The sequence below is a fragment of the Eschrichtius robustus genome, chromosome 2, assembly GCF_028021215.1.
Source record: "Eschrichtius robustus isolate mEscRob2 chromosome 2, mEscRob2.pri, whole genome shotgun sequence".
NCBI classification, from domain to species: Eukaryota; Metazoa; Chordata; class Mammalia; order Artiodactyla; family Eschrichtiidae; genus Eschrichtius; species Eschrichtius robustus.
The window spans coordinates 64,140,147-64,168,130 of record NC_090825.1 but is presented as its reverse complement, the minus strand read 5'-3'; the positions used below and the strand labels follow the sequence as shown (position 1 = coordinate 64,168,130).

Here is a 27,984-nt window from a genome sequence, read left to right as displayed (position 1 = left end):
GACATTAAGGAGAGTTTTATTGTAAAGATAGACAGGACCTACAGTTTTACATTTTTCCAAGTCTACGAAAACTCTCAGAGTAGAAATTTCTTTATGTCTGTCATACCAGCAGACAGATTATTTATAAATTAGGGAAGGGAAAGTTCACTTCTTGCTAAACTGAGGTAGAGGAGGTGGCACCTTAATATCTTGGCCTCTCTCCAACTTCTTTTCACAATCCACTAGGTAATTGACTCCATCGATGACTAGCTGAACAAGCTCAACCTTTGACAGTGAAAAAGATGAAAGATTAAGTTGCATAGAAGACACATGCAAGGCTTTGATCAATAGGAACAATACTGGGACAAATGAGAACTTGCCCTGTTACATGGACTTTAACAATTTCTTCTCTTTATTTCCCTAATGTTTTATGGGAGCAGGGGTGTCTGATGGTTATCGTCAGAGATGGGGAGCGGAGATATTACAGGGTTTCTCTCAATCTTTCTGTAGTTAAGATGGAGTTACTACTTTGTGTGTAAGGACTTTTTAAAAATATGAAAACCATTAGTTTGCATCTCAGACACTTCTTCCCCCATCAATCTGTTATAAAATAACAGTTTGTCTAAAAGTAAAACTACACAGTGACACCCTTGTGATGTTCTCTGACCTGGATCTGAATTCTGACCTTCCACTAAGCTACCTGAGTACTAAACATGCTATAGTTCAGATATTATCATTTACACAATGAACGGCTTTCTGAAAATTGTTTAAACCCAAATGTTTGGCAATTAAATAATGCTTGTATTGTACCAGGCAAGTGTGCTACTTAAAGGAAACTGTGAATTATACTGATATACTTTTTAAAATTCCTGCTTTAAAAAAATATATGTTAGAACTTTTGTTTACAAATATCGGTTTTTCTTAAACTAGAGGACATCTACCTATGAATTTTTCCCTGGGAATCACCTCGCAAACAAATTATTTGCACTGCTCCTAAAGGGACCCAAACTAAGACAGAAAGGAATTACTAGTTAATTCTAGACAGCACTAAAATACATGATAAAACTCAAGAATGCACAGCAATAATGGAAGAGATGGTTAAGTGTTACAGCTGAACATACTTTAGGCATGACAGAGTCTAGTACACTCCCCACTTCTTTTCATGCATAAGGAAACTGAAGCCCTATGAAAGGGTTGGGCCAGAAAGCTAGTCATTACCAATAAAAGAAACACTGATTTTCTACTTAGCTAACTGACCTATCTCAGTGTTGATGAGGGTGTGGTGAGATGGGTCTCTCATTCACTGCCTGTGGAACTCTCTTGGTATAAATCTTCTGGTAGGAAACTTGGTCATAAGTAAGGGACCCTCATCCTTAACCCAGGAGTCCCTTTCCTAGAAATATATCCTAACTAACTAATCAGAGTTGTGATTAGAGTTATGTATAGAGATGGTCATACAGTTATGTACAGAGATAGTCAAACAAAATCTCAAATAATCAGGGAGATATTAAGTAGATAATGGACCACCTTTACTATGCTGTCATTAAACAACATGTTTTGAAGAATTATAAAAATTCTTTTATAAGAATTTTATTTATAAAATATTTATATTTATCTTTTATTTAAATATTTATATTTATCTTTTATTTATAAAATATTTATATATATCTTATTTATAAAATAAGAATTTTATATTCTTTGAAGAATTATAAAATTATAGGAAAATGCTCATGTTATAATACACTGGGAAAAGCTGTGTTATATCAAATATGTTGTAATACTAAATTCTGTAAAAAAAAGTTTTTTGAATAATTGTAAGAATGGAAGGCAATTTAGAATAATGTTCACAATGGTTATCTCAGGGTTGTTAGGTTGAACAAGTGGTTTGTTTGTTTTTTTAACACTTTTGGGAATTTTTCTAGCTCCTACAGATGATCACTTATTGACTTAACAGTTTTCTAAAAATGATGAGTACTTTGCTTTCCAGTATTAAAAATCTAGTTAATATTAGAAGCCGACAGGGCTAGGACCCAGATTTTCTTTATTCACTACACCATGTTCAGCAAATTTCAGAAGATGTAGTATTTATATCTGCTTCTTCCTCAAGTATCAATACTTTACCAGAGCTGGTAGCACTCAAGCTGATTTAATTGTTTTGAGTGTTTTCTCCTTTCCTTTCCTTAGTTTACTGGTAGGAGTACCAACCGGCAATGAAATATACAAAAGATGGCAGGGAAGAAGAAAGAGCACCAATAATCCACAGATTTAATAACCAGCCACTGAGTTATTAAGAGTTTTATAAGCGGCTTTTAAATTAATGATGGGCACAATACATTCAATGGGACCACATCCAGATAAGCTGGGATGACTTACTGAGATCAGGATTTGCTTAGGATTCTGCTGCATGTTCATTAAATGCGCTCTTTGTGCTTTTTCTCATGCATCACTCCAGGCCGACCTATAGTTTATGAATCCCATTTATCCTATGTATTCACAGAATCCTAAGGATTATTTGATGAGCACAATCTTACACATACCTCATGCATACCTTATTTGCCATCTTTAGCCCTAAACGTAAAATTTTACAAACTATCAAGTATCTAAAAATGCCAACGTGAAGATGATAGTATGTGACCTTCACCAAAGGAAATCCGGAATCAAGAGAAAATCCACTATTTCACGCCCCTCAGAGAGAGCACACGTGTTCTCTGACTCACAGTGATAAAAGACTGTTGTCCTTTAGCATAACAGAACTCCTGCTGCTCAGGATTGCTGGAACAGCTCTGGGGGCAGGCAGGTGACAACAGTCCCACTGTGAATTCCTTCACTTGCTGATATATTCTCAGCTTACATCGTGCTTACCTTTATGTGTGGAGGAAAAGTACTACAGAATGAAATGCTAACATGACTCAGGACTCAATGGGCAAAGAGGAGGTCTCGAGTTTTGTGAATAAGGAAAGGCTGTTGAGTTTGCTTCTTTTCCTCCAGGCTGATTTTGTTAGTTCGTGTTCGGAAAGTTAGAGAGATGTTACCTCTGATCGGCCAATTCGATCTATGTTGGAAATGTCATACACATCGGACACTGCTTCAGTGTCCACGCCACCTGTGCCACGCTTCTGGAGTCTCAGGTTCTCCAGGATCTTAGAAAATCGCGAATCCTGGGACAAAGGATAATACTTAGTGTCCTAAGAATCAAACTTGATTCGTCATCCTTGGCACACTTAGAAAAGACATATAATGAGAAGTAATAACAGTTAATATTTATTAAGCATATATTTACTATGTGCCAGGGCCCTGTGCTGGAACTTACACCAACAATCCCATGAGGAAAGTATTGCTTTTACCCCCATTTCACAGATGAGGAAAATAAGGCTCAGAGGAATTAACTTGCCTAAAAGTACACACAGGTAGAAGGTAGCAGAGCTGTCATTAACTTCTATACTGCTATTTTGGCATCTGGATGCCAGCTTTGGTGAGTTTATTATTCATCTATATAACAGTTGTTACTGCTATAATTAAAATCATGACATTAAATCACAGCAAATAATTTTCTTATTGTAAAGCAACTACACGCCAATAAAAATTTTAAAAAATAATTTTCTTAGCATTGGAATTTTGAATAACAAATATTACCATACTTTTTTTTGGCCGAAAGCACATTTTCTAAAATTGTTTTAAAGTATTTGATTCACTTGGTGTGCTGTGGCAGAACTCTTAGTTGCCCACCAGAATCCTCTTTCCTTTCTTCCATTGGAGAGCTGGGGAAGTAACCACTGGCTAGGTTCTTGCTAATGGAACAAGCAGAAGTGAAGGGTGCCACTGCCAGGCCTGGACCTTACATCTTTACATGGACACACCCACATGTTCTCTCGCCTTCCCGCAGGCTAGAGCGTGAGGCCTGACTGTGACCACGCTAAGGGCACAACGCTCTAAGGCAGTGACCCTCCAAGTGCAGCTCCCTGACCGGCAGCATCAGCATCACCGGGAAACCTGTGAGAAATGCAAGTGCTGCAGGTGTTGTCACAAGCCTCCAGGTGATTTTGCTGCAGGCCCAAGTCTGAGAACCTCCGTATTGGGAGAGAGAGGAGAGGGAAGGCAGGCCAGGGAGCAGAGTGGAGCAGCCGGCCTATCTATCCCGACTTGTTATATGAAGGAGAATTTAAAATTCTTGTTCTTGGGACTTCCCTGGTGGCCCAGTGGTTAAGACTTTGCCTTCCAACGCAGGGGGTGTGCGTTTGATCCCTGGTCGGGGAGCTAGGATCCCACATGCCTCGGGGCCAAAAAACCAAAAAACATAAAACAGAAGCAATATTGTAACAAATTCAGTAAAGACTTTAAAAATGGTCCACATAAAAAAATCTTTAAAAAAAAGAATAAAGTTCTTGTTCTTGAAGCCGCTTCCCTTTTTTACACCCCGTTAACCTCTTATCCTATGGATACAAGTGTTTTTGAGACAAACAACCTTTTCTTGTCATTTTCTTTCATTAGTGCAGAAACTAAGGGTTAAGGAATTGGGCTGTGATGTTTTTCCCTCCACAAAGCAGTCCCAGGTGAACCCATCCCGGTGGAACCCAGCAGGGCCACTGGCTACATGACATTACCTTGCTGAGCTTTGGGATCCTAACGTGGACACCAGCCCGTAATCCTGTGCCGAGGTTCGAAGGGCAGGTCAGAATGTATCCCAGGTGCTCGTTCCACATGAACTCCCAGCCTCGTTCTTGGATTAGGCGTTCTACCTAAGGCAGGGAACAAATGACGACGTTCTCAGATATCCATTCACTCAGCACATCCCAAACACCAGGGAAAGATGTGTGTACTGCGTGTCTGCCGTGAATAAAACTTAGGTCAATTTATAGTACTAATTCTTTTTTTGGAAAGGAAAAAGCAAAGCTATCTGCAGTTTTTTTTTAAATTTATTTTTATTGAATGAAAGATTCTTTAAATTCTATAGTTCTTTACAATTTTCAAAAGTTTCACACGCATGATTTCATATAATCCCGTAATAACCCTTTTTCCCCCACCCCTATATTGCCCCTCTCCACTTCCCTCTTCCCAGTGGTAACCACTAGTTCTCTATAGCTGTGAGTCTGCTTCTTTTCTGTTTGATTCACTAGTTTGTTGTATTTTTTAGATTCCATATATAAGTGAGATCATACAGTATTTTTGTCTTTCTCTGTCAGATATTTCTCTTAGCATAATGCCCTCCAAGTCCATCCATGTTGCTGCAAATGGCAAAATTTCGTTCTTTCATTCTGCAGTACTTCTTTAATAGAAAATTAAACTTCTTCTATCACAATATTAAAATGGTCCAATTAAATTAGATGAACCATGTAAAGCACTGAACACAGTACCTAGCACATACTAAACACTCAATAAATGTCAGTTGTTATTCTTTTCCACATGAGCATAGTAGGAGAATATAGGAATTCTCATCAAGTACGGCTGTGGTCAGGTCACATATGAACATAGGTGCATCCTATACTGTCTCTATGCTTAGAACAGCCAAGATCTCTGTTAAAGAAATCAGAAAATAACTAATGATCCACAGACTTCTCTAAACCATCCTGCATTGGGAAGGGAAGCATAGGAGCTTGCTAATAACAACAAAAAAAAGTCATCTATTTTTTGAAGCACTGCCCTGGAAGTCCCACCCCAAAAGAGTGCCATGATCCCTAGAAAAAATTAGCCCCATCTTGGAAGTCACCATAGTATCTTTTTTCAAGAATGAAAAACAAAGAGATTTTATTTTAGTGAATATTCAGAATTCTCTGATGACATCTTACCTCTTTTAGTCCACGACAGAATCGCTCAAATACTCTCTTCATATTGCCTCCTTTCTCCATAGAGATTACCCTGGTGTGGTCTTCCTCATTAATCCAGATGAGAAATGTCTTGTCATTATTATGCCTAATGAAGAGAGAAATACAGTGTTGAGTGTTAATTACATTTGTTTCAACACATGAAAATTCCCATTACCTCTGTAGCTTGATTGCTTCATTTCACCTTCCTCATTTCCTTAGATGGTCCTAATCTCTTAACTGTGCCTGAACAAGTACTGCAAAATAATGTTACCTTGAAAGAATGAAGAGTAAGACCAACTCCAACCCTCAAAGATGTCATGTTTTCGCCCAACAAGAACATAATCTCTCTCATTGCTCAGACTAGGATGACAATAATTCAGCCATGATAACATTTGGCTTTGACGCCAACAAGAGTGTTTTGTCTCCTAATAGATTCAACCAAAATCTTGTGGCACTTAAAAAAAGATTTTACCTGCAGCTCAACATGTTTGGGATGCAGAACATTTCACATATGTTTGCTGTATAGATCTTGCCTATCCACCCCCACTGAGCAGCTGCTCCCAAACACTTTGATCTGGGCTCCTTTGGATAGTGCCATAATAACTTACCAAGGTTTAGGAATCAAAGTGGCCTGAGGACTGTTGGCCAAGATAAAATACGTGTACACTCAATAGCCACTCTTTCTTGTAGAGTTTTGCTTAAATCCTCAATATTTACTTTTCATTTTCTGCTCTTTTGTTTTAATGTCATGAAACAGATTCTCTGGGAGGTCAAATAATATGAAGCTAATTTTTCTTTAAAATAAAGTCTTTTTTCTCATGCACAATTCATGCAAAACAGCTAACATTCCCGCATATTCGGAAACATCATTAAACTTATATATTACACACACACACAGACACACACACCCCAATTTCTAAGTACTCTATCTTCTCCATTTAGCTCAAGCTGGGCATGCTGTCAAGTGCAGGTCACAGCAACTTCAGGTTAGGACAAGCAGTAATCTGAAGGAGAACGTCTGCACACAATGCAAATGTGAAAATGCTATGTCCATACCAGATTCCCCTGGCATCTGGCCAGTCACGGGCCATCCCAGCACAAGTTAGTAAAGGGGATACTGGCTTATCAAATAGAAAGTGGTCCTGCAGGCCCAAAGGGACAAAGCAAAAAGAAGAAACTAATGAGATCAGACACGATGGCAAGCGTCAGGTGGTCAACTTTCAACTCACTAATAATGGCTGAGGTCTCTCAGGCAGTGCTTCTCAGCATTGGCTGCCCACTATAATAACCTGAGAGCTTAAAATATTCTAATGCCCAGTTCCCATCTCTCAGAGATTCCGACTTGTTATTGGGTGCAGCCTGGACATCAGTTATTTTCAGGTGATTCCAGTGTATAGCTAAGGTTGAAAACCGCTGGCTTAGCCCAGATGGAGATCCTTAATCACTACTGAGTGTGTCTACCCCACCAGCGCCAACCCCATGCAATGGCAGAGTGGGCAGTGAGTGAGGGGTGCTATCCTGAAAAGTGTTCTATACAGCTGCATTCTCCACGTTACTAGCATTGTTGGTTTATTATTATCATTCCTTCCATTAAAAAATATTAGAGATGTAAAATAATTCTCTGTAAATAAAAATAGTCACCATTCATTTAATGTTCACTATGTGCCAGGCTCTATGCTATGTACTTTTATTTCCTTTAATCCTCACAACAACACTCTGAGGTAAATGTAATCATTCTATTTGGTAGGGAAAGAAAACAGATTCAGAGAGAGGAAACCTATCACAGCTAGAAAGTGGCAGAGCCTAGATGCGAACCTAGACCTGTATGACTCCCAAGTATGCCTCTAACTACAATATGCTACTGTGCAGATCAAAATCAGATCAAAATACTGTGTGCACACAGTAAGAATATGACTATGGATACCATATATTACATTGAAGTCAGAAATAAAGAGGACACAGGAAGATCTACAGTCTCTAAGTGGAAGGGGTTGGAGACCTAGCCAGGCCAGGCTTATGGACTATCATTGCCCAGGAAACAGCATGCCCTTTAACCTGGAAACCAGAAGTGGCTACTTGAGGCAGAGGAGGGGACCAGGAGACTGAGGTCTCTAGACCATACAGTTGCCCACCTGGTTTGGAAATGGGGCATATTTTGTGGCATCACATCTGAAATGACAGAAATTTGTTTCCGCTTTTCCTTGGAGTTTAAAGTTATTTTTGAAAATGCCATTCTGTTTCAACTTTGCTACAGGGAAAAAAGGAAGGGACTTGAGTTTTGTCTACCCTAGTGTTAGAGGGAAGCCATGGAGACCCTGTGGAGGCAGCAGGAATCCCAGAGACCAGCTCCAATGTGAGTCAGGGCAGGCCTTCCACCTGGATAATTCCCTTTCCAGAAGCTCCTATCTTCCTGGACTTTGAGTGTGGTAATGGAGACCATCCTCCAGGCACAGACGGGATTTTCCACACCCAATTGTTCCTATTTATCAACAAGCCAGGGGACCCTCCGCTCATTCCCACACACCAATGGCAACCCACCATCCCATTGTTTCCTCGGCAGACTTTATCCATAGACCATCTCCACTTTTGACCGAAGCTTTTAAGGCCTGCTTTTCCTTCCTTAGACTGACCAGCCTGACGCCCCAGTGAGCTCCCAACCAGAGAGGGGGCCTGAGCTCCGGGGGAGACCGCCCCGCATGGGTCAGGGCTCTCTCGGCACAGCCCCGCCCCGGGCAGCCCACGTGGTTCGGGGTCACTCACATCGATGAGCCGCTGCTGGTCCTGCTCCGTCATCTCGGACAGCCGGTAGTAGCGGCCGGCCAGGTCCCCCTTGAGGCCCTTCAGGGCCGTGACGGCCACGTTCTCCACCTCCCTGCGCTCGGCCCGGGTGCAGGCGGGCGGCAGGCTCAGCCCGCGGATGCTGCGGCCCGTGCGCACCCGAGACGACAGCACGTAGCGCTCGTCGAACTGCCCCTGTGTGATCTGCGGAGCACAGCGCGGGGTTACCGCAGCGCCACGGCCACGGTGGCCTCCAACCCGCTGATCAGGGGACCCCCCGGGCACCGAGCACGTGTGCACGCTGCACACATCCTGCAACTCTGGGGGCGGGGGTCTTAGAGGGAAGTCAAGGGAGGAGCTACTTCACACAGCGTTGTCTGCAATCCTCTACCCTGGCTAGGTTTGGGGTGAAAAAAGGAATTGTTTTGGGAAAGGCTAAAGTCTTCAGTGACCACCACTACGCTGGTGGTAGGAGGTAAGAAAAACAGACTTTGGGACCTTCCTGATTGTCTCAGTGACCCTCTAGGGAGCATGGTGTGGGAGGGCCATCACGGAGCTTTCAAGGGCATCTGACCCAGGGGCCCTTCTCTCCAGGGCTCCTCACCTTGGACTCTGGAGTGCTGGCTTCATGGGAAGGTACAAGAGGTGGCTGGAGCCTACCTTGGATTCGTCCAGATCCGTGGGGTGCTTCATTACCCTGGGGTCATAGCCATTGTGCCTCAGCTTGATGACAGGGTCAAAAAGGTCGGCAAACACCTGCAGGAGGGACAATGCTCCCGTTTCCTCTTGAATTGGTTCATCATCGTTTATTCCTGTTTATCTTAAGGGCCAAAGCTGATGCCCTCCTTCTCTGAAATTCTCAGTGCAGCCATGCAGGAAACAGGTGTGAGACTGGATTGATGGTTAATAATAACGATAATAATAATATTAGTAGTACTAGTAGGTCGCATATACCAGAGGAAACCTCTTTGAGGCACCTGGCCCCTTGGGAGAGGGCAGGGCTACAGAACTCTGTCATAGTAACCTCCTCCCTAGCGATTCTGCCAAGTTCACTGCCATCAGATGGAGCAAGAAAATCCTGTGTTTAAGAATTTGAGGGTTTTCCCCAGAAGCTCTTGCTTTTGTGGGATAAAAGCAGCTGCCAGCTCAGAAGCTAAGCAGTTTTGTGGTCAAAAGGGATGGTCGGGTTCTAGAGTTTAAGCAATGTAATAAATTTGTGGAAAACCAGCTGCATAGAAAGAAAAGTGCACAGCAGCAATTAAGGCAAAGCAGGGACCTGTCACCCTGTGAGGACCTTCCCCAGCACAAACTATCTCAAGTGAAATCTACTTTCTAAAACACCAAAAACTGCAGGAACATCCTTTAGGTAAAATAAGGTTCAGAGAAGTCAAACAGAGCATCCTGCAGCCTTTGGGAGCTGTGGGGAGTGGGTCCTGGGAGCCAGCTCTAGTCTGGGACTCTGGGAGCCCAGAGGCGGGCACTGCTGTCCCTGAGTGAGCTGCTAGTCTAGTCTATTCAAGTAGTCAAGGTGGCCCTCTCCCTCCTCTTTTTTTTTTTTTTTTTTTTTCCTCCCTCCTCTTGATGGCTGCCTTCCCAGGGAATCACCTTCAGCTCCCTGCAACAGAAGGTGCAAAGGGGGCAGACCTGAGGGAGATGGGCTGGAGGTTTTTACCGTAATGTAGAAGCTGCTCTGGCGGCTGAGCTCCAGAGCAGCAAACCGTCCTGTGCTTCTGACCCAGGATGAGGATGCGGAGATCCTGGGATTTCTCCAAGAGACTTAGTGAACTCAGTAAGACTACAGGGGGCTGTGTAATCAGTAATTCCCCGACTAAACACACACGGAACCATCCTCCAGCCTCAATAAAGCTCAGCCACAAACACATCATCTCCTAATGCCTTATCGGTGAATACACAAACAATAAAAACATTAAAAGATTTTATTTTTTCTGTACTAATTCATCCCCTTGACAAGCTCTGAGAGCTGGGTCACGCAACTCATTCCTCGGTGGGGAGGGATACTAGAGCAGCAGCAAAGGAAAGCTTGTCCCTGGGAAGCTGTAGACCTCACTGTTCCAGAGAGCACTGCAGCTGTTCTGTTGAAGCTGGCTTCCCTTTATGGGCGCCCTTCCTGAGAAAACAGCAAGTTGGTCCCACAGAGAGAACCCAGAGCACGCCTCACACACACACTACAGAACCGGCAGCCAAGAGTTTTACCTCATAGGACTCCTCGTCACCAGCCACCATGCCCACGGTCTTTATGAAGGGGTGGCCGGGGTTATCCACTCCAGTCTGGATACACTGGTCCAGGGTGTAGCCGTTGGGCGTCACCTTGTTGCGGAGCTTGGCGTAGATGGTCGGCGTGAGGCACTCGGCCATGCAGTTGTTGTGTTTGCGCAGATCAGGGTAGTCTGCGCTGCATGAGGAGGAGAGGGGTATTCAGTGAGCAGCCCCTGAGGCAAGGGGCCTATGCAAGAGCTTTGTTTCTGGCCAGCCATCCTTCCACCAGGCTCTCTTCAGCCAGTGGGCAGAGGAAAATTGGCTAGGTCATGATTTAAGTAAGCCAGACTTTAAAGACTAGTTCCCTGAACAGCCAGAGGAATGGACCTGGCCCTGCCTAAGGAGTCCATTATGCTGGCTGCAGGAGCCCACAGACTGTGGCTTATGTTTATGTAAAGAGGAAATAGAGTGAAACGATTAGAAAAGAAATTGAAATCGTATGTAGACTTTTTTTTTACACCCAGAAGTTTTGGTAAATTACAACAACTACATTTTGGTCCCTTAGGTCTGTGATAGAGGCTAAAAACCCTGTGGGTAGAACTACATAGAAATTCATTGATTTATCTGTCCTCTGTCTATGATGCAAACTCTTGACTATCTGCTTTGTTGAGAACAGTGCCTGCCTATAGAAACAGGCATTCAATAAATATTTGTTGAAATAATACATAGAAAGAAATCAGATGGGGGGGTGCCATCTTACCCTGGGATATGTACTGATTGAAGAATACAGGATTCAAGACCACCACAGGCTCAAACACAGGTAATCTCACATAAGGAATTCCTGAGGTATATGGTAGGTGCCAGTAATTCCCTCAGAGTTCCTAATTCTCATGAAAGCCAGTAAATGTTTCTGAGAAACACCTCAGGTTTTCCTTGTCTCTTTCATGCACAGCTGCCCATATGGAATCCCTTAAAGTCAGCATCCACTCCAGCTCTATTCAGTGTGGGACGTCTCAGCCATGACAAGGTCCCCAGGGTGGAGAAAACAGTCCACCTTCATGCCACTTCTCTACTTCCCTTCTGCAAGGTCCTTTAAAGCTGATACTTAGGGACTTCCCTGGCGGTCCAATGGTTAAGACTCCGCGCTTCCACTGCAGGGGGCACGGGTTTGAGCCCTGGTAGGGGAATTAGGATCCCACATGCTGCACAGTGTGGCCGGAAAAAAAACAAAAAGCAAAAAAGCTGATACTTAAAATCAGTGCTGTTGCATCACGTTTTCCAGAAGGCAGTACAGCATGAGTGAGGCATGAGTCTGGAATCAAGGTCCCTGGGTTTGCATTTGGCTGCACCAGCTGTGTGAACTTGGGCACTACTTAATTTTCCTAAGCCTCCGTTTCATCACAAAGGGACGCTAAGAGGAATAAAATACTCTGCGTAAAGTGCTCAACACGCCTACACATATTCAACAAAGGTTAGCTCCGACTGTTATTACTATTCCACTAGAGCTCAAGTTCTGGGCAGGAATGATGACACTATACATCCCTGGATTTGCCACAGGTCACTGTGCTTAATGAGTCAATTTGATTTAGTCACCCTCAGAGGCAAAAAGAGGGGCCTCTGCTGACAGTTTCAGCAGAGGAAAGCATATTTCTGGCTGGCATTTTGGCGTCGTTTTAAAGCCGAGAGGACTTACCTCGGAGGGAATAGCCTGTGCTGTTCCCAGGCCTCAGCACACACGTTCTGCCGTTTCAGCAGGTACCCAGTAGTCAGGGCACTGGTGCCCAAGGTAGCAAATAACAGAGAGGCACTGCGCCCAGTTAGCAACTTCGAGAAGGTACTGGCCATCCTTCCTCTTGGATGAGTGTCTGGAAAGCAGAGACGCTAAAGATTATTTTTTATTTAAAAAAAATTTTGGCCGCATCGCACAGCTTGCAGGATCTTAGTTCCCCGACCAGGGATTGAACCCGGGCCCCTGCAGTGAAAGTGCCTATTTCTAACCTCTGAACCGCCAGGGAACTCCAGAGAAGCTGAGAATTAGCCTCACAGGATGGCCCTGAACCACAGTACAGAGAACAACAGGCAAGAGAAAAACTGCAGGGGACTTAGCCTGTTTCGTTGTTTTGTTTTTCTTTCTTCCTTTCTCCCCACCCCCTTCACACTGCTTAGGAAAACCTGGGTAGTTTTTAGACACTGAGAATGTCAAACTGCTTGCAGTCCTTGCCATTTTCTCCACTAATATGATATAGGGGGAAAAACCCAGAGGATTTCTACATCTGGCTGCTTGACAGCCCAGGTGCTCTTTTGGACTCTGCCGCTACACAACTAGACCCTGAATAGAATGCATTGCTGGGCTTGTAAGACATAGAGTAAGTTGTTACCAAACGCGCTTCATTTTGCCTGACGCACAGCAAGCCAAAACGCTGAAACACTAAGGTTTGCAGCAAAGAGAGGGTTTATTCACAAGGCAGCCGAGGGAGAAGATGGGAGAACAAATCTCACAACCACTTCCCTGAACGCAATGGGCTTGGGGTATTTATGGGATAACAAAGAAGCAGGGTGGTCTGGGAGTGTGGGGAAAGATGATTGGGAAAAGGTTCGGTAATTGTTGTTTTGCACAGGTGTAATAAAGCTACACACCTCTGCAGGTTCTGAGGGTGGAGTTTTCAGCCCTCCTATGTCAAAAGGTCACTGACATCCATGTATGCCCAATTGGAGGGTTGCTGGTCCTATCCAGTTATAACCAGCTCAGCTTAAACTAGACACAGCTGAGTCCACGTTCCTGGAAAATAACTCAGGCAAACATCTTATTGTTTAGGCTAGGAGCTGCTTGGTGGAGATGCTAGTCTTAAGACAACCTTGATTGGTGAAGGCAGGTGGAATGGATTTGACTAATCATTACTCGCAGTTGCAAAGTCTCTAAGGACCATTCTCCTACTTTGCTCACCCCAAATGAGTTGGTGTCGGAGCTCAGGTTTGGGTTATCTTGAGAGTGGATGTCCATTTGAATACTAAGGTCTGGATACCAGCAGGGAGGTGGGGAATTGAGTCTAAGACTCCCCAGTTGAGCTAGGACCCTTGAAAGGGGCTAAAGTGGTCCAAGGTCAGGAGCCCTCCAGCAGAAATGCACTCAAATCTGCTCTGAGGAAGGTATGCTCATTTTAGGCCCTGCTTTCCTACAGAGTAAGATCAAGCAATAGGCTCTTGGCCAAAGATCACCAAGCACACAAGGAGGCACCATGAATGGGAGTCAGCAGAAGAAATGGCCACAGATTCAGACCTCCAATGACTGAAGATACTGGAATTGTCAGACAAGAATATAGATTAGCTCTATGTGGAATGTTTAAAGAAATAAGTGATGGAATCACAATGATGAGCAAGCAACAAGAGACTATTAAGAATAATAAACCTGATTTGAAAGAGAACCAGAATGAACTATGGATATAATACAGCTGAAGACAGAATAAATGAATTGGAAGATATATCTGAAGAAATTATCCAGAATGTTGCACAGGTAAATAAGAAAATGGAAAATATGAGATATAAGAGATATAAAGGATAGAATGACAAGATCAAACACACATCTAATGGAAGCCTCAGAAGGGAGAATAGAGAAAACAGAGAAGCCATATTTCAAGGGAAATGGCTGAGAATTTTCCACAACTGATGAAAGACAAAAATCCATGATTCAAGAGGCATGACATAAGTCAAGCAAAATTAAAATAAGCCACACATACATAAATAACAGTCAACTGCAGAATATCAGCAACGAAGATATCAAAAGCAGTCAGAGAGAAAAGACAGTTCATCTATAAAGAAAAAACATCAGCTGATTTTTCAACAATGAATAATGGAAGACAGAGAAATGGTGTCTTTAAGGGGCTAAGACAATAATTATCAACCAGACTTGGGGACATAGTCAAACTATCTTTCAAAACTGAGAACATGTATAAATCAAGATAACTATTTATGGGACTTCCCTAGTGGTGCAGTGGTTAAAAATCCACCTGCCAATGCAGGGGACATGGGTTCGATCCCCAGTCCGGGAAGATCCCACATGCCGTGGAGCAACTAAGCCCGTGCGCCACAACTACTGAGCCTGCGCTCTAGAGCCCGTGAGTCACGACTACTGAAGCCGGTGCACCTAGAGCCCATGCTCTGCAACAAGAGAAGCCACCGCAATGAGAAGCTCGTGCACCGCAGCAAAGAGTAGCCCCCATTCGCCGCAACTAGAGAAAGCCCGCGTGCAGCAGCAAAGACCCAATGCAACCAAAAATAAATAAATAAATAAATATTCTTTTAAAAGATAAATATTTATATAATATCACCAGGGATGAAAATCAGATACCCTGCTGTGTCTGCTACTGCGCAGAGGTCAGAATGGACAATTAATCCATAGCATCACCCAGTGGGGAGCTATTTATCGTGGGTCGTTGAGTGGAGAACAATAGAGCAGGTAGCTCTTAGTACTCTCTCATTATATTGGTCTCTGTGATGCCCAAATAAAGGAAGGGTGGAATTTTTTCCCCTTGTATTTAGAAGATTACCAAGACTCTGCTACAAGATTCTCCAAGCATAGGTGGGTTGGATGACTGCAACGAGCCTGTTGAGAGTACGGTTGTGGGATGAAAACCTGGGCTGCCCAGCAGATGATAAACTCCTCTAATAAGGCGAGGTCGACATGGCCTTACGCACAATTCTAAGTGTAGCCTTCTGAGGTCCACTTTCTTCCTTGATTGCATTTTGGGAACCGGGATGGGTCCATCAACTTTGTGCTTCCAGGATCCCCACCTGGAAGTCTTTACTTAACATTTTTTCAGCTAGGGAGAAATTCGAACATCTCAACTAAAAGCATCAAAGTCCTTGAAGAAAAATTAGGAAGTTATTTTTCTACATTAGCCCAGGAAATCAGATTATCAGATGGCCTTTCCTCTGTGTCATTTCTAAAAACAATTCCCTCAATCGTAAAGACAACAGGAATTACTTTAGTAATCAGCAGGCAAGATAAATGGGCCATGTCTCAAAGTCGTTCTAGGGACGTGTAATGGCCCAACATGCATCTCATCACATGTACTTCTTTGCTCCCTACTAGACTTTGGGCTGTTGTCCATCTCCTTCCAAGAGTAGGTCAGTGTTCCTCAATGAACAGCACCCAGGCTTCCTGGCTCTCGTATGCAGCAGGTGACACTAACTTGCATCTTTCAGACCTGTCTTATCTGCTTCCACACCCTCCAATCTGCTTTTCAAGCAGAGAGGCAGTACTGTCTTCTATGAGTTTTACCACAGAACTCACCAAAGTAAAGGAAGTGTTGCCTGAATTCTTTCCAGACTATATATGGGTCAAAATTTAAGCCAGCCCTAAGTTAACAAGAAGTGCGTTGGCTTCTGAGTTTGGCTCAAATAGCTTGATTTTTATTTTTCTTTCTTTAATTGGCTTTAGCACTGATAGGTGTTCACATCAGCATGTTTGAGAAGATAAATCCAAAGATGTAGAGTCAGGAGGAAGAGGAGGGGGTGATGTCTATGTGCAGCCCACTGACCACTGGTGGTCTTTAAAGGTCTTCCTCTCTGTGAGGGTGGTCTGTGGGTAGGTGTCTGACTCAGAATATTAATGTTTGAAATGTCATCATATCCATATTTTAGTTTCTGGAAATAATAATATTAACTAACATCCAAGAGTTCTAACATCATGCTGGTGTCCGGGCAGTGATGCATGATTCATGGTAATAATCCCGTGGAGGCTTTGGTGGCAGCAAGCCAAACAATCCTAGAGCTGAAATTCAGAGCACCCCTGCTTTGATTCCTTGTAGAGAATTGACACAGACTCAAAGCTCTGGTGAAGAATTCCCGTTTCTCTGACTCTATGTTTTTCTCTCTCCAAGACACAATGAGACATAGAATTTCTCTACTGAGGTCCCAATCGATAAACTTGGGTATGAGACTGAAACAAGGGTCTCATTGAACAGGGTAGTAATTTGGCAACGGCTGAGCCATGCTCCCCAAAGACCCAAAGCCAGGCTTGCAATGAAATCACTTTTCCTCATGACTAAACTAACTCTCTCTTGCATGTTAAAAGTTAGTCTTTGAAAAGCTGCACAGGCAGGACATTGTTTTGTCTTACAGATTCCTCTGTTACCCAGGAGGCCCCAATCTTACATAAGCACCATCTACAGCTAAAATTCCTGCTCAGGAGAGACTTGACTTGTTATTTGCACAGATGGTAACATGTGGCATAAACAAGTGGAGCTGGAAAGAGGTATGTAAGAGGTAATCTGTGTCCACCGAAGGGGTATTTGGCTTCGCCTAGTTTCCACACGTGGTAGTTCTATAAATCAGTATATTGTGTGAAACCACTGGAACAAAAGTTTGGAGCATAAGAGATCTGAAACTCCCTTACAAGCTTTTTAATTTTTTTCATTCCCTCCATGCCCCTAGTGTTAGCATAACACACTGAACTGTTTTGTCAAGAGATCACTGGAGAGAGGAGATGAGGGGCTGGGGCAGCTATGGTGTTTCTCCAGGGACAAAAGCTTCAGCACCCAGACACCCTCACTGTGGGCTCCACGTCAAGGCTTTGGCTTTTTCTTTTCTCTTTGCCAGGATCTATGTGGGAGAGCAGGTGTCAACTGAGTGGGCGATGTGAGGCCAGAAAACAGGGCCAATCAGAGAGCTGAGCAGATGGGGGGAGCAGGGGGCTGGGGGGAGAGGGACACGGGCAACAGAGAAGTTGAGAAGCCAGCTTCCCTCAGCCTGTGAGACCAGCAGCCAGTGTTCCCTGGGAGAGGAATCCTGATCTATTTGGGGGGAAAGAGGCAAATGTCAACTAAAGAAGCTCATATTCAGAATTTTGTGAAGGCTCACACAAGCACATGTGCACATACATTCAGGGATTGTCATGGGGCCCCAGAACACCTAGGACCCAGTGGGCTGGCCTGACATTCGGATTGACAGCTCTAGAGCCTGTACAATCTCAACTTGAAAAAAAAAAAAATATATATATATATATATTCTAATATAGATATTACTTTTTAAGATATCAGTTTTCTGTCCGTACTTTTGTGCTAATGCAATAAACCACACTAATTTGTTCTATTAAAATTATTATTACTGTTTTAGTAAAAGTATTGCTTCTTACTGCCCCTCAGCTAGGACTCTGCCGTCCATTTTTCCCTGTCTGACTGGACCACAGCCTGGTGCCTTTTCCCCACAAAATCTCCCTGTGCCCTACTAGCCTCAGGTTATGGCTTTCTCTCTGAGTTCCCAAAGCATTCACGGGCTGCTCACTCACTTGCACTTGAGCTGCATAGTTTTTTTGACATTTGTTGGTGAACTCAATTGTCCTGTACCTCCTGTCATGTTAGGGAACTCCCCACTACATTTGGATTGTCTTCCCAGCTGATGGGTAAAATCCTCAAGGACAGGAACCCATCTGCCACAGATCCTTGCACATAGTAGCTGCTCAGTAAACACTTCTTCTCAGGCTTTACATAATTATTTGTGAGCAGTGCTCTGCCTGATTTCCAGAAGGAGGATATCATACCAGCCTCCTGTGTATCTCCTTTTAAATGCATGTAGGTCTAAGGGAATGGATCCTTTTCCCTGGGCTATCCTCCAAGGCACCTTACTAACCTGGCTCCTTTATTCCCAAGTACTTCTCACATTTAATCTGCTATGAAGCCCCAGGCCTGGTATCCAAGCCAATATAGAATCAATTTTGTGAGCTAGCTTCCTGGATCAAAACTTGAGAAAAAAATCTACTTACATAACACTAAAGACGTCCCTTTCAGCCACTGATTTTGAAATCCTATCATAAAAGCAACTGAGTGAGGCTGGTAGGCAGGTTTTCAGCATTTCCCTGCTCAGGCTCCTGGTCTCTGTGAGCTGCCCCTGAGCCAGGGTAGCCCAGCACAGGCTCCTGACCTCTCAGCCATGACAGGCTGGTTGCCCCGCTGGGAGCCCACTGAGCCCATCCTCAGCGGTTTCCAGGGGTGATCAGCAGATGTTGCCCCACAGATAACAGACGAAGCATCACTGCATGCCCTTCCTTCCTCCAGGGATCCTCTCGGACTGAGCAGTAGGTGGGGAAGGAGGGGTCAGATGAGGAGCAAGTGCTAGGTGTTGGGGAAGTTTAAGTCTCCTGACACGCAGAAATTTCTCTCCACAAGATAGAGGAGAGAAAGAAAACAGCTTTATTATTGACTAAGCATGAAACCAGACTGTGATGCACATCAGCTAAAGAGACAGGAAAGAGAGAACAAAATCTCACCCTCTTAAAGAGCCGTGCAGATAGGACCCTCCTACGCATGTTCTTCAGGTAACTCAAGTAAGAGGACATGACAGCACCATTTGTCACACAGAGTTCACTCTAAATTCACCTGATCATTGGGGTGGCCATTTGTGTTAGCTAACTGCCTTTATCCAAAGGGAAAAGGAGCTGCTCCCATCTCTCTGACAGCAGGTCTTTACCACTGAGCCTGGGAGATTGGGGTGCTATCTTCCTGGTGTTTACATTTCAAAGAGATGGCTCCCAGGCCTTTGAGAAAGACAGTCCTGGGTTGTTAAGCTGGCTGGAAGCTTACTTAGCTTTGAAAAAGATTTAAATCCATCTCAAAGGGGCAGAGACAGAATTTACAAGTTTTCTAAAGGAAATGCTCTAAGAAAAGGGAAGGGGACCATTCATTTTGTTATCTCCCTCTCCCACACACTGGGGAGGACGGTGTCGGGAGCTCAGCAGGGCTCAGGTCAAGGATGGACATCACTCAGAGCTGACCTGGCACTTGGCACGTGTAAGAGAAAAGACCCAAAGACCACAGGTCTGGGTCATAGTTTTTCTTGGTTCTCAAGCCCACTGGCCCGCACGTGATAGGTTCTCAGAAAATGCTGGATGAGTGAGTGAATGAACAGTCATAGAGATACTGGGGTGGGAAAGGACTTTAGAGGTCATTTAGCTCAGCCTGAATGCAGGAATCCCTTTCCTTTCAGCCCTCCTTAAATAGCAACAGTGCTGGGGATCTCACCACTTCCTAGAGCAACCCATTTCACTGTAGAATAAGTGGAATTATTAAAAATCCTCTTCATATCTTAATAAGGGGGGAAAATTAGTACTTTCAAGTGCCAAGTACTTTCTCTACAACAACCCCAAGGAGCAGATATCTTGCCCCATGTCAAAGATGAGGGACCTCAAAAACAGAGAGGTTAACTGACAGCCAAAGGTCACACAGCTAAAGAGAAATCTCATGTATTGAGTTTCAGTAGTAGTTTCTTATTTAAGTGAAGACCCTGTTTTTACTTATCAGATTTAATAACAAACAACATTACAGTATGTTTGGATGGAGCTGCCAGACATTTCTAGCTGCCTCCGGTTCTTTATGCTCTTTATGGATAACTGCGGGGCCAAACTGCCAACCAGCACACAGGCCTCATTCTGGGCAGCTCTGAGGGGCAGAGGAACCAGAGGGTGTGCCCTCGGGGCTTCCTCCACCCTCCAGGAACACCAGTGACCACAGACTTCCAGAGGTCATCAGGCAGTGTGGGTCACGGTCACCGTGAATGACATTGATGTGCTTTGGGGGGGGAGGGGTCACAGTGGGCAGTGATGGAGGGAGAGGCAAGACAGGATGATAAGATGGTGAGGATAGGTATCTTTTTACTTATTTGTTTGATAAATATTTAAGTGCCTACTCTGTGGCAGCTTTTACAGAGCTCACAGTCTGAGGGGAAAATTCTCGTGTAGCATTTACGATATGCTGGGCACATGGTTCTGTTAGCTTTATGGTTATTACCTCATTAAATCCTCACAACAGACCCATGAGGTTGATACTCTTATCAGCCCCATTTTACAGATGAGCAAATGGAGGTAAAGACAGGTAAAATAACTTGTCCAAAAGCACACAGTTTGTGAGTGGCAGTACTGGGATTCAAGACCAGTGGTCTGTTTTCCTAGTCCATGCTCTTAACCAGCACCCGACCTGGGCAACTACCAGGCAAAGGGTAAGTGTTCTTCGAGGGGAACCAGAGCCCCATGGGAGTCCCTGGGAGGGCCTGGAGCTGGCCCAGCTCACTCAGCTATACTGTTTGAGGGAGCTTGCCTGGTCTTAATCAGACTGACGTATTACTTGCTTCCACCTGCCCTGGGACTAGTACCCGGGCACAAACTGCAAAAGATCAGAGCAGAAACAATGACTAGACACCGCACACCCATATGCAGAAACAGATGACTATGGAGGCCTGGTGCATCGCCTCTCTATGGCCGGCTGCCTCCCAGCCATCCTCCAGGTGGGAGAATGGCCGTTGCCCTCAGTCCACACCACACTTAATCTACTTTGGAATGCTGCAGAAAGGCAGAGAGGAAGAAAGGCTAACTGTACCCCCTCTTCTATGCCTGGGTCCAGAATCTTCTGGATGAGCACATAGAGTCCTGGACCACTGTCACTCATCCAAATTTGGCTCTGGGGAGAGTCTATAGCAGATAATTCCCCTGAAATTTAGAGAGTTGAATTACACTGGGACTGAATCTGCCTAGGATGTGTAGTGGCTGCCTGTCTCCAAAGGTCCAGAGAAAACCCATGATGTGGGGACAACCTTGACTGATTCTAGATTCCAGAACACCTGCAGCTACTAGGGGCAAATCCAAATGGGGCCTGGCACTTATGAAGGGCTGAATATCTGCTCACATCTGTTACTATCACTGTGCACTCCTTTTGGGAGGTCATCTCTACAGGCTGCCCACAGTGTTTGAGAACATTCTCCCTTCACCTCAGCAGCAGGGAACTCGGCTTTGTTCAAGGGCAGGGGGACTGAGGGCTCCCTCACTCCTTCTGACAGAGGGAGGGTTACCTACTGAACACATTGAGAGCATCCCCCAGAGACTCAGGAAGCCCGCACCTCCTGGGTATAGGGGCAATTGCAGAGCCTGCCTGGATCCACAGCAGGCTTCTTCCTTGGGATGCTTCTGCCTGAGACCCTCTGTCTTGCACCTTAATCAGGCCACTCTCTGGGCCAGGCCGTCTCCTAGTGCCTCTCTGGGTCTGCTCAGCCAAGACAGAGACTTTTCCCTCAGCCCCCCTCTCTCCTGAGGACACAGGTGCCCCCTAGTCCACAGTGGGGTACTCAGCCAAGCAGGGGTGCCTGGCCCTGCAGGGATGTGTATCCCTGATAGGCCAGCCCTGGTTCTCTTCTCCAGCCCACAGCCCTGCTGTGCCTGCAGCTTGCTCCCAGGCACCCTCTCTTCCTTCAGCCCTGATGTCTTCTAAGAGCCTTTCTGCAGGACAAGTTACACTTAGCTGCTCCAAGTCAGGAATTCTGCTTTTGGGGAGACAGGTAAATAAAGGCCCAAGCTAGAGGGCAAGGTGGGGTCTTCTTTTGGTCCTAAAAGGCTCCTGCTGAGTAGTGCTGGGAGAGTTAGGGGCAGGAGGTGAGGGGGGAGCAGCTCTGCGTGGCCCTCTCCTCTCTCCCTGGCTGTGATCAGAATCGCCTGGACTGCTCTGTGAGCTACCGCAACCATTTTGGAAAGTGAGCCAGGAAACATCAATTAACATAAAAATGTGCATACCACTGGCCCGGCATCACACTTTGGAAATCTGTTCTGCAGAAATAGAGCTGCCAGGGCTTCCCTGGTGGCGAAGTGGTTAAGAATCCGCCTGCCAATGCAGGGGACACGGGTTCGAGCCCTGGTCAGGGAAGATCCCACATACTGCAGAGCAACTAAGCCCGTGCGCCACAACTACTGAGCCTGCACTCTAGAGCCCGCGAGCCACAACTACTGAAGCCCACGTGCCCAGAGCCTGTGCTCCACAACAAGAGAAACTACCACAATGAGAAGCCCGTGCACTGCAGCAAAGAGTAGCTCCCACTCGCCTCAAATGGAGAAAGCCAGCACGCAGCAATGAAGACCCAATGCAGCCAAAAATAAAATAAATAAAATAAATAAATTTAATGTAAAAAAAAAGGCTAAATTTCAAAAAAAGAAATAGAGCTGCCAGTATACAAGGAGAGAGGCACAAGGATATTTAGTGAAGCACTATGTGTAGTGGCAAAAAAAACCTAGAAGAAACCTCTCTATCAGAGGGAGAAGGGTTGTATTAAATGTGACACATTCAGACAATGGAATATTCCACAGCTATTAAAGAATCAGTTAAAACTGCCTCCACTTTACCCAGATGCATGTCTTGCCATAGTCTTAGGTTAAAAGGGAAAAAATCTTGCAGAGTAATGAATATGAGTGGTTCCAATTTTGTAACAATGATATACGTATATATGTATTTGCATATATTTATAAGAACATCAAGAAAAGTACTAAAGGTGACTTTTCAAACTGCAAAAAGCATTACTTCAGAGCAACAGACTTGGAGTAGGCAGATTATTAATTTTCTCTTAATAGAACTCTGTATTGCATCACTTGTAAAAATCAACATGGATTGCCTTTATGATCAAAAATAAATAAATTAAAAGCTAAAAAAAATCAACTGTGAAGTGTGCTAAAAATCCAGATTTCCAGGCTCCATCTTTTGAATGAGTGGCAAGAATGGGACCGTCACATGTATGTTGTCTAAACTGCACAGGCAATTCCCACACCCTGCTAGGTCTGGGAAGCCCATGAATTGCCTACCTGAGCCTCAGCAACTCCCTCTCTATAATGGGCTTGATGAGACCTCTCCCTGAGCTGTTGTGAGGACTAAGTGACAGGCCACAGTAGGCACTGAATAAATGTGAGTCCCTTCCCCCTAGTGACCCTAAGCCTATGGGACAGCTATCACTCTCTCCCCACAGCCACCCCTGGTTATCCCAGACTGGTCTGCCCCTTCTCTGAATGTTGATTTTAGTTTACATTTTTAGCATTTAAAGTGTTTCATCTAATTGCTCTATTTTGTAATCTGAGCACAAGACTTGATTCCAGAAGGAGACCATCGTGTACTGTCCGATCCACTGCTCATCCTCTGAAAACCAGCATCAGGGTTCACAAAATGGATTTACTCAGTTGGGCTCCCAAGTTCTTCTTCCAGACTCTGACCCTTTACCCCGACCTTTCCTTCCACCTGGAATGTCCTTTCCATCCCTGCATGCCCAGTCAAACCTTACTGTCTTTTTTTCTTTTTAACTACCATTTACTAAACTCCTACCATGAGCCACGCATCATGCAAGAGGCCCTTACAAACACTGTTTTCAGTCTTTGAAACAATCCTTCCAAGTAGGCATTATTTTGTAGATGGGGAAAACAGAGAGAGGTTAAGGGACCTGCCCCAGGTCTTGGGGTCAGCACCTTGATAAAGCTGGCATTTGAACCTAGGCTTGTCTTTGGCCCTGGATGCAGGCTCCTTGCAGACCACAGCACCTCACAGGTAGCCCTGCGCAGACCAGCAATTGGAGAGAAACCACCTTTGTGGTTTAGGACCTGGGAGTGCCACAGATCCCTCCACTCAGGCCCCCAAGACCGCAGACATGCACTTACCACAGCAGCTTCTAGACACGGGATCGTCACCTCGGGGCATGTGACTCCACCAGAGTCCCAGAATGTTATCAGCCTGTTCTCTTTCCTGTCCTCAGGCTTCTGCTGAAGTGGCCCAGATCCCAGGTGCTCCTTCACCCTCTCCACTCTGACGCCAGGTGCCCAAAGCGCCTGCCAGACATGCTGGGGCTGCTGCGCCAGCCTGCCTTTCTCTGAGGAGATGGGGCATGGACTTTGCTGCTCTCTCCTCCCCTCCTCTCTCCTCTCTCCTACAGAAGTAGGGCTTGCAGGGAGGGGTGAGGAGGGAGGTAGTCTCTAGCCCTCACCCCGCAGAAGCTGTCTGCCTCAGCTTCCCTAACTTGGAATACCTCATGACTCTTGATTTGAAAAGCACTGTTTACAGCAATAGGGCTAATATCTGGCAGAACTGCTGGGCTCCAAGCCAGGGAGATTTCTATATGGGGTGCAAGATCACAGCCAAAAGCAACAGTGTTGTGGTATTCCTACACTTGCCCTCTCCACTAAGAAACAAGAACCACCACATTAAGCCCTTTTGTCACTGTGCCCAAGATCTCTATATCTCTGTCTCAGGCAGGCATACTGGGAGTCTGGGTCCTGGTTTAAGGGTTTTGTCTGGTTCTGTCACATCCTAAGATGTGGAGGCCTTAGGTTCTGTCATTGCCTCAATTCTGAGCCTCCTGGTCGTCCTGAGTATCCTGGATGGAGATGCCATAGGTACCATTCTGCTGACTCAGAGTTATTTTTGGTCCAGCTGTAAATGGCGTCCATGTGTTTGAGCTCCTTGGAGGGCAAAGGAAGACCAGGGGGAGGACCACATGTCAGCTTTCCCTCCAGAGAGAGTCACCCCAAAACAGAAGATGTCTTTGGGGTTGGACCAGCTCCACAGAACACTCTGAACAAATTCTTATGATGCCATTCGTGGCCAGCAGAGAATGGCTTTCCTTCCCAGTTCTAAGGGAGCAAAGAGTTCAAGTTACTTCACCACCACCGGATATACTGGTACCCTAAGAGGCACCCTTGGACATTCGTGTTCTGTTCAACAAGTAGAAAGTCATAAGCAGAGGGGTTTATGGTCCTTCCCTGTAAAACAGAGGTCTTTCCTAGGCCTCCTGGTGATGAAGACATACAACCATCACCGGGTTCACCTCTCAAGGTTAAGTTGTTTTCAAGAAAGTAGGAAGCTAGGAACCATCTAGTCCTTTGAAATGCTCTAAAGGAGTGGGATCCTCCTTCCCTGCCCAAGGAAAGGAGCCCTTGTGGCTTCCCAGGCAGGAATGGGTGTGACCTCCAGCAGTCACCTTCAGACAGGCTCCCTGTGGGATTCCTGGCTCAGGGGCAGGAACTCCCAGAATGCTGATGCAGGGTCCCATGTGATTCCCTCTGGGAAGACAAATGGCTCCTTCTCTAATCTGTGGCCGAGATGGAGACCCAGTGCCTCTGAGCCAGGGGCAAAGTGTGTCTCAGAGCCAATCCTCCTCCTGCCTCTGAACACCCAGGACTCTCCATGCCTTATCTCACCCTCACCCCACATTTCCTGTACTTTCCTCATCCACCCCTTTAGGAAAACTCACCTGGCCTCTGGCCCATTGGCTAAGGCTAAGACTTGGTCATGAAGCTGGCGGAGTCCATGGGTGCATGTGACGCTCGTGCCCTTTGCTGGAACAGTGCCTTAACCCACAGAAGGGTTAGCTCTAAAGGCTGGGGTTTTGGAAAAGGTGCCTACAAAAGCAGAAGAGGAAGTGGAGCGCTCACACAGCCTAATAACGCCCAGATATCCTGTAAGAGCCTGCTTGGGAGGCTCAAGAAGCCCCTTTGCCAAGTTCTGGTGGTGGTCATGTTCTTCTCCATGAGCACAGAGAGAAGAGACCAAGGACACTAGCTCAGAAACAGAGGAAGCATGATTGCTGCAGATAGGAAAAGTGGCACTTCTGGAAACAGCCCACCAGGTGAACTAGCGTAGCCTTGTCACGAGGCCATTAACTGCCACCTCTGGTGATTTCACCTGACCCTGTGTGGGTCAGAGCCAGGGCAATGCTCAAGGGAAGGTCTAAAGGGCAGCGCGGAGGAGGGCCGAAGGGTTTTGCCTTGTTCTGGTGAATGTCACTCTCCACACCCAGCAGAGTATTCGAAGGCAGAGATGTCACCCACTCAAGGGACAGGAACAGGGCTGACAGTAACCCAAGCAAGCAAGCAAGCAAGCAAGCAAGCAAAGAACAGTCCTTTGCCAGAGGTGAAACACATGTAGGTCAATTCTATAGCACTTTTACCTCCAGTGGGGGGAAAACAGTTCCTTGGCTCATTATTAATGGGTTAGTGATTTCAAAAATCAATCTCTAGCAATAACATTAACCAATTTAAATCAGGTCTAGCTACTGGGCCAATCAGTAATTAGCTCCTTTCCAGGGCTCCAAAATGTTCATTTTTAAGTTAGCTTATCCCAAGTCACTGATTTGCACCTCTTTTGATGCTGCTGAGGGAAACCATTCCCAAAACCAATGAATTAGTTTCTAGAAATTACAAGGGAAAGGAAGTTGAAGGCTAAAGTCCCCAATTCAGTAGCATTTAGATTTTTTTTTTTTTTTTTCCATCAAGAAAAAGTCCTGATTCACTATGAAAAACAGGCACCGCAAGCAGGGTGCTGACACGGTTCCAGCACCTCGAGCGCAGCTGTCCCACGGAATGGCCACCTGCGCCTGGGTGCAGGATGGCTCAGCCAAGGACAGACGCTCTGCCGGCTTCTTCAGAGAGTTACCATGAAGTCTTCACACAGGAGCAGTGCCCAGGTTCCGACCTACAGCCCTGGGTCCACTGCTCACAAGGCCCCACCCTGGCTCTAGCAGTAACCCCGCTTTGGAGCAATAAAGCCGAGTTTCACAGCCTCACTGACCTTGGAGCCGGGAATCTCCCACCTCCTGCCGCTCGCGAACAGCCCAGGACTGTAAGGGGAGGGGCGGGGGCCCGGCCTTGAAAGGGCTCCCGGGCGGGGCGGGGCGGGGCGGGGCCGGGAGGGGCAGGGCGGGGCCCGTCTCGGCCAATCCCGTCTGAGGCCTCGGGACGCACTTGGTCCCCGAGCCTTGCCCTTGAAGGCAGGACCCTGACTCTTCCGCCGTTTTCTAGCACCTGCCCTTTCTCTGAAACGTTTCCCTCCCCTAAATCCGGTCCTGGAGGCTGCCTCTCCCAGAACTCTGCGAGGGGTTCCTGGGCCCGCAGCCCGGCTGACTGGCTGCCCAGGCCTGCCGGCCTCGGCCTCGGAGTGGAAGGACCGTCGGGAAACTGCTGCACCTGTTAGGGAATTTGTTCCTATCTTCCTTCAAGATCCCATCCCTGAGGCCCCGGTTAGCTGTGGAGGATGGTCCCTTCTTCCCGGGGCCCTCCCCTTTTCCCTCTCCCCTCTCCCCTCCAAGCTAAGGAAGACGTCTAAAGCTCCCTCTCTCCAGTTTTTAATCATGCTCTGAACCAGGGACCAGGACATCTCCTTCCAGCTCGTTGTCTGGGGCCTGGATTCAGGGACAATCACCTTTCTCTTCTAGATCAGGCCATCTGAAGTAGATTGCTAGACAATCTCACTTTATATCCGCACCAGCTTAATTTACTACCCAGAAGGTCCTGCAGGCCATCGCCCTGCTTAAAAATAGCCCTCCTTGCAACATACACCACAAACCAGAAAGGTTGACTGTAAATAGCAATGACCCCCCAGGACTTTGGACTGCAGCCCTGTATTTCAGAGGGAGCTGCCCAGGCCTCTGG

The 27,984-nt window shown here is 45.8% G+C and overlaps 1 protein-coding gene across 1 annotated transcript; it reads right to left on the bottom strand.

Annotated features, from left to right (window-relative positions):
• On the bottom strand, nt 1-27,162 carry CKMT2 (creatine kinase, mitochondrial 2). Its single transcript, XM_068535597.1, has 10 exons — nt 27,125-27,162; nt 12,469-12,640; nt 10,773-10,971; nt 9,219-9,314; nt 8,541-8,762; nt 6,837-6,922; nt 5,763-5,886; nt 4,581-4,715; nt 3,012-3,137; nt 1-264 (listed from the first exon to the last, which is right to left on the bottom strand). The coding sequence occupies exons 2-10, from the start codon at nt 12,618-12,620 to the stop codon at nt 145-147; spliced, it is 1,260 nt and encodes a 419-aa protein (XP_068391698.1). The 5' UTR covers nt 12,621-12,640; nt 27,125-27,162; the 3' UTR covers nt 1-144.
• Between the last annotated feature and the right edge of the window lie 822 nt (nt 27,163-27,984).